The sequence below is a fragment of the Bos grunniens genome, chromosome 11, assembly GCF_055505025.1.
Source record: "Bos grunniens cultivar Pamir isolate PY7600 chromosome 11, Bosgru_T2T1.0, whole genome shotgun sequence".
Taxonomy (NCBI): domain Eukaryota; kingdom Metazoa; phylum Chordata; class Mammalia; order Artiodactyla; family Bovidae; genus Bos; species Bos grunniens.
This window is the reverse complement of record NC_141175.1, coordinates 59,297,120-59,312,859: the sequence shown is the minus strand read 5'-3', so window position 1 is coordinate 59,312,859 and position 15,740 is coordinate 59,297,120. Positions and strand designations below refer to the sequence as shown.

The 15,740-nt window shown below is 40.1% G+C and overlaps 1 protein-coding gene across 16 annotated transcripts in view; it reads right to left on the bottom strand.

The window, feature by feature from the left end:
• The window catches only part of KDM3A (lysine demethylase 3A), a 56,348-nt gene extending 54,215 nt beyond the window's left edge, over positions 1 to 2,133 (bottom strand). For 11 of the 16 annotated variants that reach the window (XR_015136793.1, XR_015136796.1, XR_015136792.1 and 8 more), the window contains exons 1-2: positions 1,998 to 2,133; positions 1,227 to 1,441 (exon numbers count right to left, since the gene is read on the bottom strand). Coding sequence is in view for 6 of the 16 variants with exons in the window: in XM_086326597.1 (XP_086182723.1) it covers positions 1,227 to 1,412 (186 nt within the window). In the remaining 10 variants the exon portion in view is untranslated. Of the gene's footprint in view, positions 1 to 1,226; positions 1,442 to 1,797; positions 1,930 to 1,997 lie in introns of those variants that run through there. The other 5 variants (XM_086326605.1, XM_086326602.1, XM_086326598.1 and 2 more) reach the window with 5 other exon arrangements.
• Positions 2,134 to 15,740: the final 13,607 nt, after the last annotated feature.

Here is a 15,740-nt window from a genome sequence, read left to right as displayed (position 1 = left end):
TGTCACCTTGAAAGTGTCCCCCTTGAACAGTGTTTCAGAAATCAACATGTATTCAACTGCTAGCGCGAAAGCTTGCTTCCCTTATCTGAGCAGTTTGCAAGAAAAAGCCAAGATAATGACCAAGTGAATCTATTACCCAGGATGGAAAGCTCTTCTGTTCTGACAAGCTTCCTTCAAGTTATCACCACTTCAGAGTTTTTGTTGGGGACCTCTCTTCAGTTATTTTTTTGCACAAAGGAGACTTTATTGGTACAATGGCTTTCTCACTGGTCGTTTCCAGCACCCTTTCACACCCATACTTCTATCAGGGAGTAAGAGCAGAATTCATCTCTTTTTGAAAAGATCTAACTGAAAAAGATTCTGCGTGTCATTTCGATTCAAAATCACCTGCCGCAATTGTTCCCATTTCTCCCTCCCTTCCAACACTCCAATGGAGTGTTTGAAGTCATTCCTCCGGCACACCGTGTAAGGGGCAGCTCCACCCCAGCCCTCCATATATGGTCATATCCCACACCCACTTACAGACTCTTCAAAGACAACCAGGAACTCACTCCTGCCCTGACCCACCATATACGGGCAAACACCCACCCTAACACGCTAAAAAGAGGACTATGCTCCTCCCTCTACACACACTTTTTTCCTCACAAGTCTGAAAGTTTAAGAAGTTGGGGGGAAGAAATTCGGAGGAACGAACCAAAAAACCCAACTAAAAGCACTTGCATCCGCTATTCTCAACGCTCGATTCTCAAATATTCCAAATGTCACCCACCTGCCCAAGATAGTATTAACAACACTTCCCCCCTTTCCTAGAAGGAACCGTACTGTCCTGAGTAAACACTGTAGAAGGAAATGGCAACCCACTCCAATATTCCTGCCTGGAGAATTCCCACGAACAGAGGAGCCTGGCAGGCTACAGTCCATGGGATTGAAAGAGTCAGATAAAACACAGCAACTGAGCAAGGAGGCACAGGGCGGGCAACAACTAAGCATGTCTGAGCAACCCCTAAGCCCATTATTAAAAACAGGCAACTCCAGGCCAAACACACCTCGCTCTACACACCATTTCAAAGACTTTGAAGGTCTAGTTTTCTGCACCTTCAGATCAGATGCCAACTTCTGGTCGCCTTTTCAGAAAAGGGGAGGGGGGGAATGGGGGTGTGCTGGCTGTCTCGTTACCAAGGTAACTAGGAAACGTCCGACTGTCGAGGCTCGGGAGCCGGTTATACCTTCAGATCCTTCTTGGTAACGTCGGTGTGGGAGACGGCTCGAATGGTCCCGGAGAGCCAGGGCCACTCGGCGACGCGCTCCACGTCCCAGCTGTCGTGGCCGCCGTCGCCGCCGTCGCCTGCAGACAGACTGAGGAATCGCTTCCCCACCAGTACTGGCCAACTTTCTCCGAGCGTGAGCACCATGGTTTCCACGCTGCAGGAAGGGCTCCTCCCTGCAAAAACACAAAAACAAAATGCAACGGTGGCGACCGGCAGGAGCGGGCCGGGAAGAGAGGGCAGTGGGGGCGAGGGGGCGGGAAGAGGAGACCAGGGAGGAGGGAGGGTCCTAACCTCGCTCTGAGGACCGGACCCCGGGCGGCGGGGGCGAGAACGTAAGACTCAGCACCCGATCTCTCCACCCGCGCCTTCCCCGCCCCCCTCCCCTCTCCCCCACCCCAAACACGGGCCCCAAGCGCCGCGTGACCCTCGCTCTCCCAAGTTTCGCTTTTCCAAAACCTTAAACCTCACCACAGACTAAGTGAGGAGAGAATTATTTGCTTAAGTGGATCTGAAAGTGTTCGCCCCTCACCCCGGAAAAGAAAAGGCCCCGAAGCAGAGGGCCCGTCCCAGGCGGCCGGGTCCCCGCCCCGGGCGGCCCCGCGGGAGGGGCGAGCCCGCGGTTCCGCACTTGCCCCGCCGCCCCGCCCCGACACCCTTCTCCCCGGCCGCGGAACCCCCGGCCGGCGCCCCGGCGCGGGGATGGCGGGGCCGCGGGCTTGGCGCCTTCACCTTTCTTCCTCCGCTCCCCTCAGCCGAGGCCGCGGCGCTTTTACCCCGCCTCCCGCCTCCCTGAGTCACCGGCGGCAGCCGCCGTTTCCAGCCGCCCAGCCGACTCTAGCTCTGACTTGGTTCAAGAGCTCTCACAAGACACGCACAGCCTCCTGGGTCCGCCCCCTCGGAGCCGCTTCCACCGGTCATTGGCTGAGTCCGAGGAGCTGGGCGAGACTAGTAGGGAAAGAGCCCATCACCATTGGCCGTCCAAGCGAGGGCGGGGCGAGAGAAAAAAACAATTCCTTGGCTGCCTCCTCCCTCTCCCCTCCCCCTTCCGACTCCCGGACGACCCCCATTAGGTTAAAGTACACCGAGCGTAAGCGAGGGATTCCTCCGCCAGGGCCATTCTTTCCATTTGTTGCCTCACGGATGCAAAAAAGTCCCGAGAAATCGGTTATCAACTTTAGGACCCAGAGGAAAATTACTGTGGTGCACAGATAAGACTAGATGGCGAACCCTAGGGCTGTAAGTGCCTATTGGATTGCTTGTCAACTGCGTAGGGTGTCGACCGAAGATAGGTTTTCCACTTGGCGGAAGAATCTCACAGGAAAGGGGTGAGGGCGGTGCAGAGTCAGCGGGGGAGGGAAGGGACTGGAACGTGCGGTTTGAAGCGTACTCAGCTAGAGGGAGGAGCGACAGTGTTCGAGAGGCTCGTGCGCAGGCGCTTCGCGGAGCAGAGGCTGGAGCTTGGGCTGCTGGGCGAAATGGCCGCGGGAGGCGCAGGCGCACGTGGTGATGATCATGGAACGTCTGAAGTCCGCCATTTTGAAGGAAAAATGAAGAAAGGCATGGAGTCACTGGGAAATGATATTAATTATATCTAAAGCAAAAGAGGCCATTCGTACAATACAAGAAGGGCTATTTTCTTTATTTTTTTTTTAATGTAAAGGGAGAATGAGAAGATATTCTGAGTCTTACAAAGAAAATGAAAGACTAGATCAAGGTCATAATGATACAAGATATGAAGAGGAAGTGACTTTGAAGGACAAAGGAGTTGAAAGGTGATTGTGTCTGTTCCACCTAAAGATTTTTGGTTGAATGAAGAAAAAAATGCAATGAAGGAATTGAAGATCTGTTATTTTATAAAGGCTGGTGCTTGATGTGGTATCACATTTAATCTTTAAGATTAAATAAGATTAAGTGGAGATCTCAAGCTCACATTTTACAAGTGTGAAAACTGAGAATCGGAAAAAGTTCAGAAACATATTCAAGGAATTATAGATGCAAGTTAACTCCGGGTGTTGATTTTAAACATGTATGTTCTAAATACATGACATTAAATAAAAAAATTTAAGAATAAACACAAGAATTAGTTTGATTGATTTACAATTTGCAGACCATTAAAGAGGGGGGAAATGGAACAAAGAAAACATATCCAGTCCAGCATAAGTCAGAATGGGAACAAGGGAGGGAAAAAAAAAACAAACAACTAGACAGAAATATGCTAAATTGATTTTAAAAATTAAAGAAGTATAAAGATCAGTATTTACAATAAATATAAGTGGGTTAATTTTAATCAGACTTTAAAAAGACTCACTGGATTAAAAACAACCTATAAATTGACCTTGAGCAAATGCCAACAGCAGCACAAAGCATGAGAATATGGCCCGTAAAGAGTTTCTAATCTAATGGTAATCAGTGCACAGCAATAGAGTGATGTTAATAAAGTTGAAAGTAAAGGTATCAAAAATGGTTTTATAATAATGAGGATGAAGTCCACAAAGACAGCATAACATACACTAGAACTATTGTGACTGTGGGAACATATTCTAACCTTCGCTAAGGTTAAACATGAAAATTTTTTTGATAATTTGTAGTAGAATGTACTGAAGATATAAATACATCTATCCCAGGAATAGGCATCTCAGATTTTTAAAATTAGGTATAAGGATTTAGAGTACATAATTATTAATTTGAAAAGCAATAGCTACGAATAATTATATAAAATTCAAATAACATATAATTCCTAGGTTACATTATGGTTCCAGAACTTGGAAAAGATGGAAAGATATTCGATGTTTTATCCAATTTTATAAAACTCGTGAACCCCTATTATCAAATCTGAATCAGTAGAGTATAAGAAAGGAAAGCTATATAGTTCAACCACACTTGTAAACATAGACCAAAAATTCTTAATAAAATATTAGCAAGTCCAGCAGTATATTTTTAAAATAATCACCATAGTTAGTTAGGATTATTATTTGAATATGAGGTATTTCAGGTTTAGATATTTTCTATAATTCACCACAACAGGTGAAAAGAGAAAAATCAGGTTTAGTTTAGTAGAGACTGAAAAGAATACTCACTCATAATGAACTCCAAACTACCTAGAAAACTGGGAGTATTAAGAGCACACACATACTTAATGCTTATTCATGATTAAAATTTTTTAAACATCCTACAAACCTAGAAATATGACACCCACCCTAGAAAGACACCCATGCTAGAAAAACACCCACAAATATGAACTAAGAGACATCAACAAGGTTGTTCATTTCACCATTATTTGTGGCTGTGAAAAGTTAGAAATAATCTATATGTTCTTCAATTGGGTCATAAGTAAATAAAATACGATACATATAATGAAAAGTGAGTAGAGCATTTGAAAGGGAATGAAATATATTAATATTTAGATGTGCCAATAAGGATAGATTAGCAAAGCACATTTTGAATGGAAAAAAAAGTTGCATTTGGCAATATTTGAAAATACACAAAAATTACAGTATATATTAAAATTTATAACTGGCTACTAATATTGGAGAATGCACACTAGTAATGGGGGGTGTAGGTCAAAGATGATTTAGCATTGTAATTCTCTCACTTTTATAAGACAAAAGTATTCATGTTACTTTTGAAATTTAAAGTTATATTTAAAATCCTATAAATGTGATCTACTACACTGACACTCAAAAATATTCGTGACAAATTATTAGAACTAATACCAGAGTCAAGAAGGTGGTACAATAAAAGATCACCAACAACAAAAAGATCAAAGGAATTCCTAATCCTGAACAAGCATTAATTAGAACAGAAAACAGAAGAAAAAGAAACCACTTATGATCATGAAAACTATAGAATACAGGAAAAACTACAGAAAAAAAAATAATGTGAAATGAACAAAACCTATAAGAAGAAAACTGTAGGACTTTACCAATGGAAAGATAGCTATAAAATGAATACATAAAAGAAGATTTGAAAAACTCCATTTCCTTGTATTACTTGATAAAGATGTCATTTCTCCTCATGTTAAACTAATTCCAGATTAAATTTCTTTCAGTGAATGAAAGAATCAAAATACAGTATGTAAGTAATTAAGAGAATACAGAAACAGACCCATGGATATATAAACAATGAGCTTATGATTAACACAGCATTTCAAATGAATGTAAATAATAAACTATTCAATATATGCTTGGGGTTTCTTATTTATTAGAAAGAGGAAAGCACAGCAACCCACTCCAGTATTCTTGCCTGGAGAATCCCCATGGACAGAGGAGCCTGGCGAGCAACAGTCTATGGGGTCACAAACAGTCTGACATGACTGAACAACTAAGCACATCATTCATTAGGAAAAAATAACAAAGTCAGATCCCTACATTAGTGTCAGAAAAATAAGTTACAGGTTGATCAAAGAGCTCGATATTTAAAAAATCAAGGCAATGGCACCCTACTCCAGTACTCTTGCCTGGAAAATCCCACGGACGGAGGAGCCTGGTGGGCTGCAGTCCATGGGGTCTCGAAGAGTCGGACACGACTGCGCGACTTCACTTTCACTTTTCACTTTCATGCACTGGAGAAGGAAATGGCAACCCACTCCAGTGTTCTTGCCTGGAGAATCCCAGGGACAGGGAAGCCTGGTGGGCTGCCGTCTATGGGGTCACACAGAGTCGGACACGACTGAAGCGACTTAGCAGCAGCAGCAGTAAAATATTTAAAGATTCTCCACCCATTGCCATCCTCTGTCCCTTTCTCTTCCTCTTCCTGAACATTTCAGTCCTAAAGATATTAGAGTTCAGAGTAAGGTAGGTTTTCATAAGAAGTGGCTGCCCGGCATGGAAATTTGAGCTAATTAGGAGTTAGTCCTGGTGGGGAGAGTCAGAGCCCAAGTGGGATGACAATAGTAGACATACAGAAGGTTAACCCAGCATGAGATACCTAGAGCCCAAGCAAGGTGAGGTGGACATGCATGAATGGGGATCACCTGGTTGTGATGCATTAGAGTCCAAACAAGGTGAAGAGACTGTTCTCATTGTGGGAGAGCCTGCCACTTGGTATTAGAGCCTGAGGAAAGTAATAAGAGCATTCACTCAGGGATCAGCAAAAGACACTGAAAAGACTAAAAGAAATCTTAGAAGTAGTAGGAGAACCAGGATAGAGGTATATCCTAGAAACAAGACAGAAGGGAATTTCAATATGGAGAACCATTCAGAGAAGTCAAAGGATAAAAATAAACCATTCAGAGAAGTCAAGACAAATGGAAAAGTGAGAAACAGGATGTTGACACTTCCAACGAGTATATTTTAGCCTGGATGTATTGCCATAAATCATTTCTGTTGGTTCATAAAAACTATCACCCAAGTTCCAACATATAATTACAGTAAAAATCCTGCCACCAAATTGACTTACCCCAAGGGACATCAGAAGTTTCCAAAATCTCTTAGGAAATTTAGCAATTGAGACTTCACTGGTGGCACAGTGGTTGAGAATCTACCTGCCAATGCAAGGGACATGGGTTTGGTCCCTGGTCCAGGAATATCCTACATGCCAAGGAGCAACTAAACCTTTGTATCCCAACCACTGAGCCCTTGCTCTAGAACCTGTGAGCTGCAGTTACTGAGCTCTTGCACCTAGAGCCTGTGTTCCAGAACAAGAAAAGCCATCCCAATGAGAAGCCTATGCACTACAACAAGAGAGTAGCTTCTGCTCGCTGCAACTAGAGAAAGGTCCACGACTGGCAATGAAGATCCAGTGCTGCTGCTGCTACTGCTAAGTTGCATCAGTCGTGTCCGACTCTGTGTGACCCCATAGACGGCAGCCCACAGGTTCCCCCGTCCCTGGGATTCTCCAGGCAAGAACACTGGAGTGGGTTGTCATTTCCTTCTCCAATGATGAAAGTGAAAAGTGAAAGTGAAGTCGCTCAGTCAGTCCGACTCTTCACGACCCCATGGACTGCAGCCTACCAGGCTCCTCTGCCCATGGGATTTTCCAGGCAAGAGTACTGGAGTAGGTTGCCATTGCCTTCTCCAAGATCCAATGCAGCCAAAATTAAATAAATAAAAGAAAGAAAGTTAGCAACTAGGAATTTGGTGTTTGTTTGGACCTTGATTCCTCACCTGCAGAACAATTAAAATACAATTTTCTGTCTGAATCTGCTTTGTTGAAATAGCACAATAGTGTTTTGTGTGAAAATTTAAATGTCTTATGTTATTTCTGTTAATGTTTTGTTAATAAAGCAGAACATCAGTACTAAGTTCCTTGTCTCTTTCTTTTTTTAAGAAGTTTTTCTATTGAGAAATAGTTTATTTCCAGAGAAATGGACAGATCTTAAATGACTAGTTTCTTCAGTTATCCAAATGCAAATATCTGTATAACTCACATCCCCATCAAGATGTATTAACAGAACAAGGGTCAGCCAACTACAGGCTACAGGCCAAATCTCGTACACAGCCTAGTTTTCTACAGCCTGGCGACTGTCCTGATAGTCCAGTGGTTAAGACTCAGTGCTTTCACTGTCGAGACTTGGGGTCGGTCCCTGCTCAGGAAACTAAGATCCTGCAAGTCATACAGTGCAGCCCAAAACAATAATAATAAAACCAGAAGTGTAAAAACACTTTATGATCATGCAAATCATACAGAATTCAAATTTCAGTGTCTATAATAAAATTAGAACAAGCCTCTGAACAGAGGGACCTCATAACTTATTTTCTTCTGTAATTGCCTTAATGTCTTCATACTGTGGTCCCTAAAGATCCCTAAACTTCCCGAAAAGGCTCATACTCCCTCCAGCCCCCACATGAAAAAAATCTCTTTCTTAAAATCATATATTTCAGTTTCTGACTTCTCAGCATCTGGCTGAATGACTCTGAAAGTGCCATAACATTGTTTCAAAGTTTTGTTGAACTTGTCTTTTAGTTAGTTGACTTATGACCAAATATATTGGTATTTCTCCAGCTGTTTTCTGTTCTGCCACCCTCACATCTACCATCTGTACAGTAAATGGAAAAGGGAAAATGGAAAATTTCATATGAGACAGTTCTTAAATGCAATCTCTTGTTTGTTTTTCTTCCCAATGTTTTATTATGAACGATTTTAAATATTACCTATATGACAACCATCTAAGTTCAACAATTAACATTTTGCCACGATTGATTTATTTATGTAATTTCATTTATATGTATATAGATGGGCTTCCCAGGTGACACTAATGGTAAAGAACTTGCCTGCCAATGCAGGAAACATAACAGACATGGTTTCGAACCCTGGGTCAGGAAGATCCCCCAGAGGAGGACGTGGTAACCTGCTCCAGTGTTCTTGCCTGGGAAATCCCATGGACAGAGGAACCTGGGAGGCTACAGTCCATTGACTAGCAAAGAGTTGGAGAAGACTGAAGCAACTTAGCACAAATATATGTAGATATAATATTTTTTCTGAACCAAGCAAATTTGTAAACATCATTGAAATTCACCACTAAATACACCAGTGTGCATCTCCTAAAATATAGTTTTTTCTTTAATTTTTCTTTTGAGTATAATTGCTTTACAATGTGTTGGTTTCTGCTGCACAACAACGTGAATCAGCTGTAAGTATACACATGCCCCCTCCCTCTGGAGCCTTCCTCCCCATCACCACCCCCATCCCAACCCTCCAGGTCATCACAGAGCACAGAGTTCAGCTCCCAGTGCTATACAGCAGCTTCCCACCAGCTAGATATTTTACACATGGTAATGTATACAGTGCTACTCTTTCAATTCATTCCACCATCTCCTTCCCCACTGTGTCTACAAGTTTGTTCTCTGTGTCTCCATCTCTATTTCTGTCCTGCAAATAGGTTCATCAGTGCCGTTTTTCTAAATTCCATATGTATGCATTAACATACAATAAAAAATAATCTTTTCTTACAAAACTATAATATTGTTATCTAGTGTAATTTAAAATCCTGTCCATTTTCAACTTTCTCTAGTTATTTTGTGTTTAGTTTGAAGAATAACATTCTTGGATCTCAAATATTCCCTGAAAGAAAGAGGTGATGAATAACTCATAACTAAGAAGTTTGAGGAATTTCCTGGAGATCTGGGGGCTTCCTAGGTGACAGTAGTTGTTAAGAACCCACCTGCCAATGCAGGAGACACAAGAGATGCAGGTTCGATCCCTGGGCCAGGAAGATCCCCTGGAGCAGGACACGGCAACCTACTCCAGCATTCTTGCCTGGCGAATCCCTCCAGGCTACAGTCCATAGGGTTGCAAAGAGTCAGACATGACTGAGCAATTTATCACACCAGTGGTTTGGACTCTACACTTTCACTGCCAGTGGCCCAAGATGAATCCTTGGTTGAGGAACTAAGATTCCACAAGCCATGTGGTGCAGCTCCCCACCCAATAAAAAGGTTGAGTCTTTTCCCTATCTCTAAAATAAAGTGAGGACTAAAGGGATCCACCTTTCATAAAAGTTGAACAGATAGCTAATTTTTGCAAATCTTTCTGTCTCCCCCCTAAGAAGGCACAGGGTAATAATCATTCCTGAGAAGTTTTCCAAATTAAAGATTGTACATATTTGGATTCTTAATATTTACCCCTCTCCCCAACAAGTGATTAACTGATTTTATATCCTGATGATTATAAGTTCTAGCTTTTCATAATTAAATGATTTGAGTTGCCTAACAAAAATTTAGAACACAGCCACACACATTTGTTTGTTTTATCTATGACTAATTTTATGATACAACACAGACTGTATGACCCCCCCAAAACCTAAAATATTTGCTCTTTACCCTCTTACAGAAAGTTTGCCAAACTCTGATAGAGAACATTTCATGACTCTTGAATGTTCCTAAGTGTTCTATTCTAGTCAATACCCCTGCCCAGAGTAGCCTTTGTTCCAATTTCTATTACTAGAAATTGATTTTGCCTGTTTTTTAATTTAATCTAAATGGCATATTCCTTTGTTTCTAGCTTTCTTTACTCAGCATGTCTTTGAGATTCATCCATATGATTACATTTGTAAGATGCTTATTTCCTTTCATCGCTAGGTATTATTCCATTGTCTAAATATGCCATATTTTGTATGTCCATGCTCTGTTAAATATCTGAACTATTTTCAGTTCTTAGTTATTATGAATAATATAATTATGAATATGTTTGAGTTTAAGTCTACTATTTTAGTGTTTGACTTCTGTTTGTCTCATCTGTCCTACCTTTATACTTTCCAGTATTTTAACTCTGCTATTGTTCATTCATTCCTGTAAAATCAGTTTTTATTTCATACAATTTTCTTCCAGCCTAATGGATTTTTTAAATCCATTTTAAAAAAATGGATTAACAATGTATTCAGTCATTTAGATGGCATGTTGTTCAGTCACCAGTTCATGTCTGACTCTTTGCAACCTCATGGACTGCAGCACTCCAGAGGACCAATAAAAGAAATTATCTGATAATTGTTCACTGTGTAATTCTATTGATAATACTAAGCCAAGGATCTGTTATATATTCCACTCAGTTGTATTACGAGTTTCCATGTGTGTGATTTGAACAACAACAAAAATTATGTACATGATATAAAGCTGCTTTTCTTTTTTAGTTTTAAGAGTAGCTCAATGATTTGGGGAGTGTTAGTACAGCACAGCACATACATAAGAAGAAAAGTACAAAATGATATTTAGCATTTTACTCTGAAAAGAATTCATAAGAATGATAATTGGAAGGTAAGACTTCATCTTTGTTTTCAAATGAGTGATTTTAATTTTTCTCTATGAAGAAAAAGTTTAATTAAATTTATCAAAAAACTGACTCATTGCAAAAGACCCTGATACTCATAAAGACTGAAAGCAGGAGGACAAGGGGATGACAGAGAGTGAGATGGTTGTACGGCATCACCAACTCAATGGATAAGAGTTTGAGCAAACTCCAGGAGATGGAGAAGGACAGGAAGCCTGGCATGCTGCAGTCTATGGGGTCGAAAAGAGACAGACATGACTTAGCCACTGAACAGCTAACTGAAATTTATTACAAATTTACCTAAACCATTAATTTTTGAAGTTCTGGTAGAGCTCAGCACTTTCACACTGATGAACTAATTTTAATAGATCTTACAGTGTACAGATGTGCTGGAGATAAATACTTTCAGCTTTTGTCTGTTTAAAAAGACACAATTTTAGGAAATTTCCTGGTGGTACAGTGGTTAGGACTCAGCATTTTCACTGCTGGGGCCTGGGTTCAGTCCCTGGTCAGGGAACTAAGATCCTGAAAGCTTTGTGGCAAAGAAAAAAAAGGTCATAATTTTACCTTCCTTTCAAAGGATATTTTTGCTAGATACAGAATTCTAGATTGACAAAAAATTTGCCCCCTTTTAACTTTAAAGATGCCAAATGCATTATCTTTTGGTCTCTATTATTCCTGATAAGAAGTAGGAATGATATTTTTCTTATCCTTGTTCCCCTGTATGTAATGTATCTTTTAGTCTTTGCTGCCAAAATATTCTCTTTACCTTTGGTTTTTAGCATTTTGACTCTGATGTGCCTAGGTGTGGTTTTCTTTGTATTTAAACTACTGTAGATTTACTGAACTTCTTAGATCCATGTTAAATATCTTTAATTTTAGTAAAATTCTTAGCCAATATCTCCTTAAATGTTTTCATTTCATCTCTCTCCTTGTAAGAATTCATTCACACATATACTAAACTGTTCAATATTGCTTTATGCACTCAGGTATTTTGTTTTCACTCTTTTCTTCTTTGTATTTTGGTTTGGGTATTTCTAATGACTTGTCTTGAAGTTAACTAATGTCTGTATCTAACCTCCTCTTTTTAAAATTTCTTTATTTCTTATATTACTTTTTTTATACCTAGCATTTACACTTGGCCCTTTATTATAGTTTTCCTCTCTCCATAAAAAGTCCCCATCAGTTAACAATGTTGTCCACTTTTCTCACTAAATCTTTTATTTATATCTCATGATTATTTTTAATATGAATTTTTATTTTGCCAACATATGGGACAGCTCTGTGTCTGATTCTACTGACAGTTTTCTCTCCTGACAATGGATTTAATTTGAAAAGAATGAAACAATGACATTTGCAGCAACATGAATACAACTAGAGATTATCAGACTAAGAGAATTAAGTTAGAAAGAAAGAGAAAAATACCATATGATATCATTTATATGTGGAATCTAAACTATGACCCAAACAAACTTATCTATGAAGCAGAAGGAGAATCACAGACATAGAGAACAGACTGGTGTTTGCCAGAGGGGAGGAGGTTGGGGAGGGATGGAGTGGCAGGGTTGGGTTAGCAGGTGTAAGTTTTTACATACAGACTGGATAAAAAACAGTGTCCTACTGTATAGCACAGTGAAAGATATTTAATATCTTATGATAAACCACAATGGAAATAATATTTTTAAAAAGAATTATATATATATGTATAACTGAATCACTGCTATAATTACAGCATAATTAAGATAACGTTGTAAATCAACTATACTTCAATTAAAAGAGCAAAAATAACAGAGACACTAAAATGGACCAATGAAATGCTGGTTGACTTGTGAAATAAATAGAAGTCCAACTCAATGACTCTGCCATAGGCATAGGCTGTACTAGTAGGGTCTGGGTGGGTGTTTCAGAGTCAACACAGTTTTCTTGACAAAATATCTACAGCCAATCAACTGTGCTTCTGAGTCTCACCCTCTAGAGTCTCTATTTTTGTCATCAGGTAAATATCCAACAGAGTCCCTTTAGCTTTAGGATCCTGCACTTTTACTGCCAAAGGTCCCAGGTTCAATCCCTGGTTGGGGAACTAAGATCCTGCGAGCTGTGTACTGTAGCCAAAAAAAAAAAAAAAACATCTGGAGGTGAGGGCCATTTCTTGAGGTGTTATTAACAGTGTTGCTGGAGGTTCTTAATTGCACTATAGAAAAAAAGACACAGTAGAGGCACTGGTACAGTGAAAAGAGCAAGGGCTTTGACTCAGGAGCCTGGGTTTGTGCCCTGACTCCATCATTTAATGGATGATTGAGCATGATATCTAATCTCTATGGAGCTCAGTGTCCTCACAGATAAAAATGCCCCAGTAATACCTACCACACTGGGTTATTCATGAGGACAAGGTAAAAATAACATATATGCAATCTTATCTTTATGAAAGATGAGATGATTAGTTATGCATATTTTTAAAATATTTATTTATTTGGTTGTGCTGGGTCTTATTTGCAGCAAGTTGGATCTAGTTCCCTGACCAGGGATCAAACCTGGGCACTCTGCATTGGGGTCGTGGAGTCTTAGCCACTGGACCACCAGGAAAGTTTCTAGTTATACATACTTTAATGCATACATATTCAACTACAATATAAAATCAAATTTAAAATAGCACTGTCAAAAAAAATAAATAAAATAGCCCTGTCCTTTGAAGAATGAGGAAAATTTTCCTCCTAATATATCAAAGAAGACATGGTTTGCATTGTGGACTATGAAACACATATATAAGTCATATATTTTTTAATGATCCAAGGGCTTATGGTTGAACTGGTAAGATCAGGGGTTTAAAAAAATTGAGATGGAGTGAGAGGTTTTCACTGTTTCACTAATTTTCACAAAATTTCACTAATTTTAGACTCAGTCTTTCAGAATTCCGTCTCCTTTGCCTACAATTAGAGAGGTATCCCCTTCATTTCTTATCACAAGGCTCTGCTAAATTAAAACTGGCTTTACCCATTCTATATTTGGAGAAACATGAGTTTCATCAAGAGCTGCAGGGAAGTAATATTATGTTGGTACAAAAGTAATTGTGGTTTCAATCTGAATTTTAAATCATTATTACTAGGCTTAAGCATATCTTTATTAATTACAATAGGAACCATTACAATCAACACATTTTCACCAACAAGAAATAAGTTTGTTTATTCCCATAGCATAAAAGTCTATGCCTTGAGATTCGACAAACTCTTGGAAAGCATTTTCTGCATCCTGCTGGTTGCGGAAGTGTTATGCGTGCAAAAAGTTATTGAGGACATGGCGAATGAGGCAAAACTTCGTAGCTCAATTTGTTCAACTTGTGAAGCCTTGGTTGTGTGACATGCAGTCAGACGTTGTTGTGGAGAAGAATTGGGCCCTTTCTGTTGAACAATGCTGGCTGCAGCCATTGCAATTTTCCGTGCATCTCATTGATTTGCTGAGCATACTTCTCAGATGTAATGCTTTTGCTGGGATTCAGAAAGCTGTAATGGATCTGACCAGCAGCAGATCACCAAACAATGACCATGACCATTTTTGGTGTAAGTTTGGCTATGTGAAGTGCTTTGGAGCTTCTACTTGGCTGAACCACTGACCTGGTCATCGCCAGTTGTCCTATAGAATCCACTTTTCATTGTATGTCACAATCTGATCAAGAAATGGTTCACTGTTTTTGCACAGAATAAGAGAAGACAACACTTCAAAACAATGATTTTTTTGATTTTCAGTCTGCTCATGAGACACCTTTTTCACCTTTCCAATTTGCTTCAAATGCTGAACGATCACAGAATGGTTGACGTTGAGTTCTTCAGCAACTTCTCGTGTAGTTGTAAGAGGATCTGCTTCGATAATGGCTCTCAACTGGTCCTTGTCACCTTCCAATGACTGATCACTATGCTCCTCATCTGGAGAAAGCAATGGCACCCCACTCCGGTACTCTCGCCTGGAAAATCCCATGGATGGAGGAGCCTGGTAGGCTGCAGTCCATGGGGTCTCAAAGAGTCAGACACGATTGAGCAACTTCACTTGCACTTTTCCCTTTCATGCATTGGAGAAGAAAATGGCAGCCCACTCCAGTGTTCTTGCCTGGAGAATCCCAGGGACAGGGGAGCCTTGTGGGCTGCCGTCTATGGGGTCACACAGAGTCGGACACAACTGAAGTGACTTAGCAGCAGCAGCAGCATGCTCCTCATCTTCAAGGCTCTTGTCTCCTTTGCAAAATTCCTTGAACCACCACTGCACTGTATGTTCATTGGCAGCTCCTGGGCCAAATGTGTTGTTGATGTTTCAAGTTATCTCCACTGCTTTACGACTCATTTTGAACTCAAATAAGAAAATTGCTTGAATTTGATTTTTGTCTAACATCATTTCCCTAGTTAAAAATAAATATAAAATAAACAGCAAGTGATGTCATTAGCAGAAAAACATAAAGCCAGAAATGTGCATTAAAATGATATATAATGTAACCACATTTGTTTAAAAATGTATTCCCATATCAAACAGCAAATTTCAACAACACAAAAACAGCAGTTACTTTCACACCAATCCAATACCTAACCTTGGAAATTTAAGAATGTATCATGAAAAATGAATAAACCTACTCATTTTTAGGTCCATTCCTTCATTTCAAAATAAACCTTAGCTCTATTTTCCAGTGGAGAAATTATTATGAACATATCACCTCCAAAACACAAGCATATTGTTGGCTTAATTATTTGACTCAACAGTGACCTTGTTTGGTAGAACCGATAATAAGAC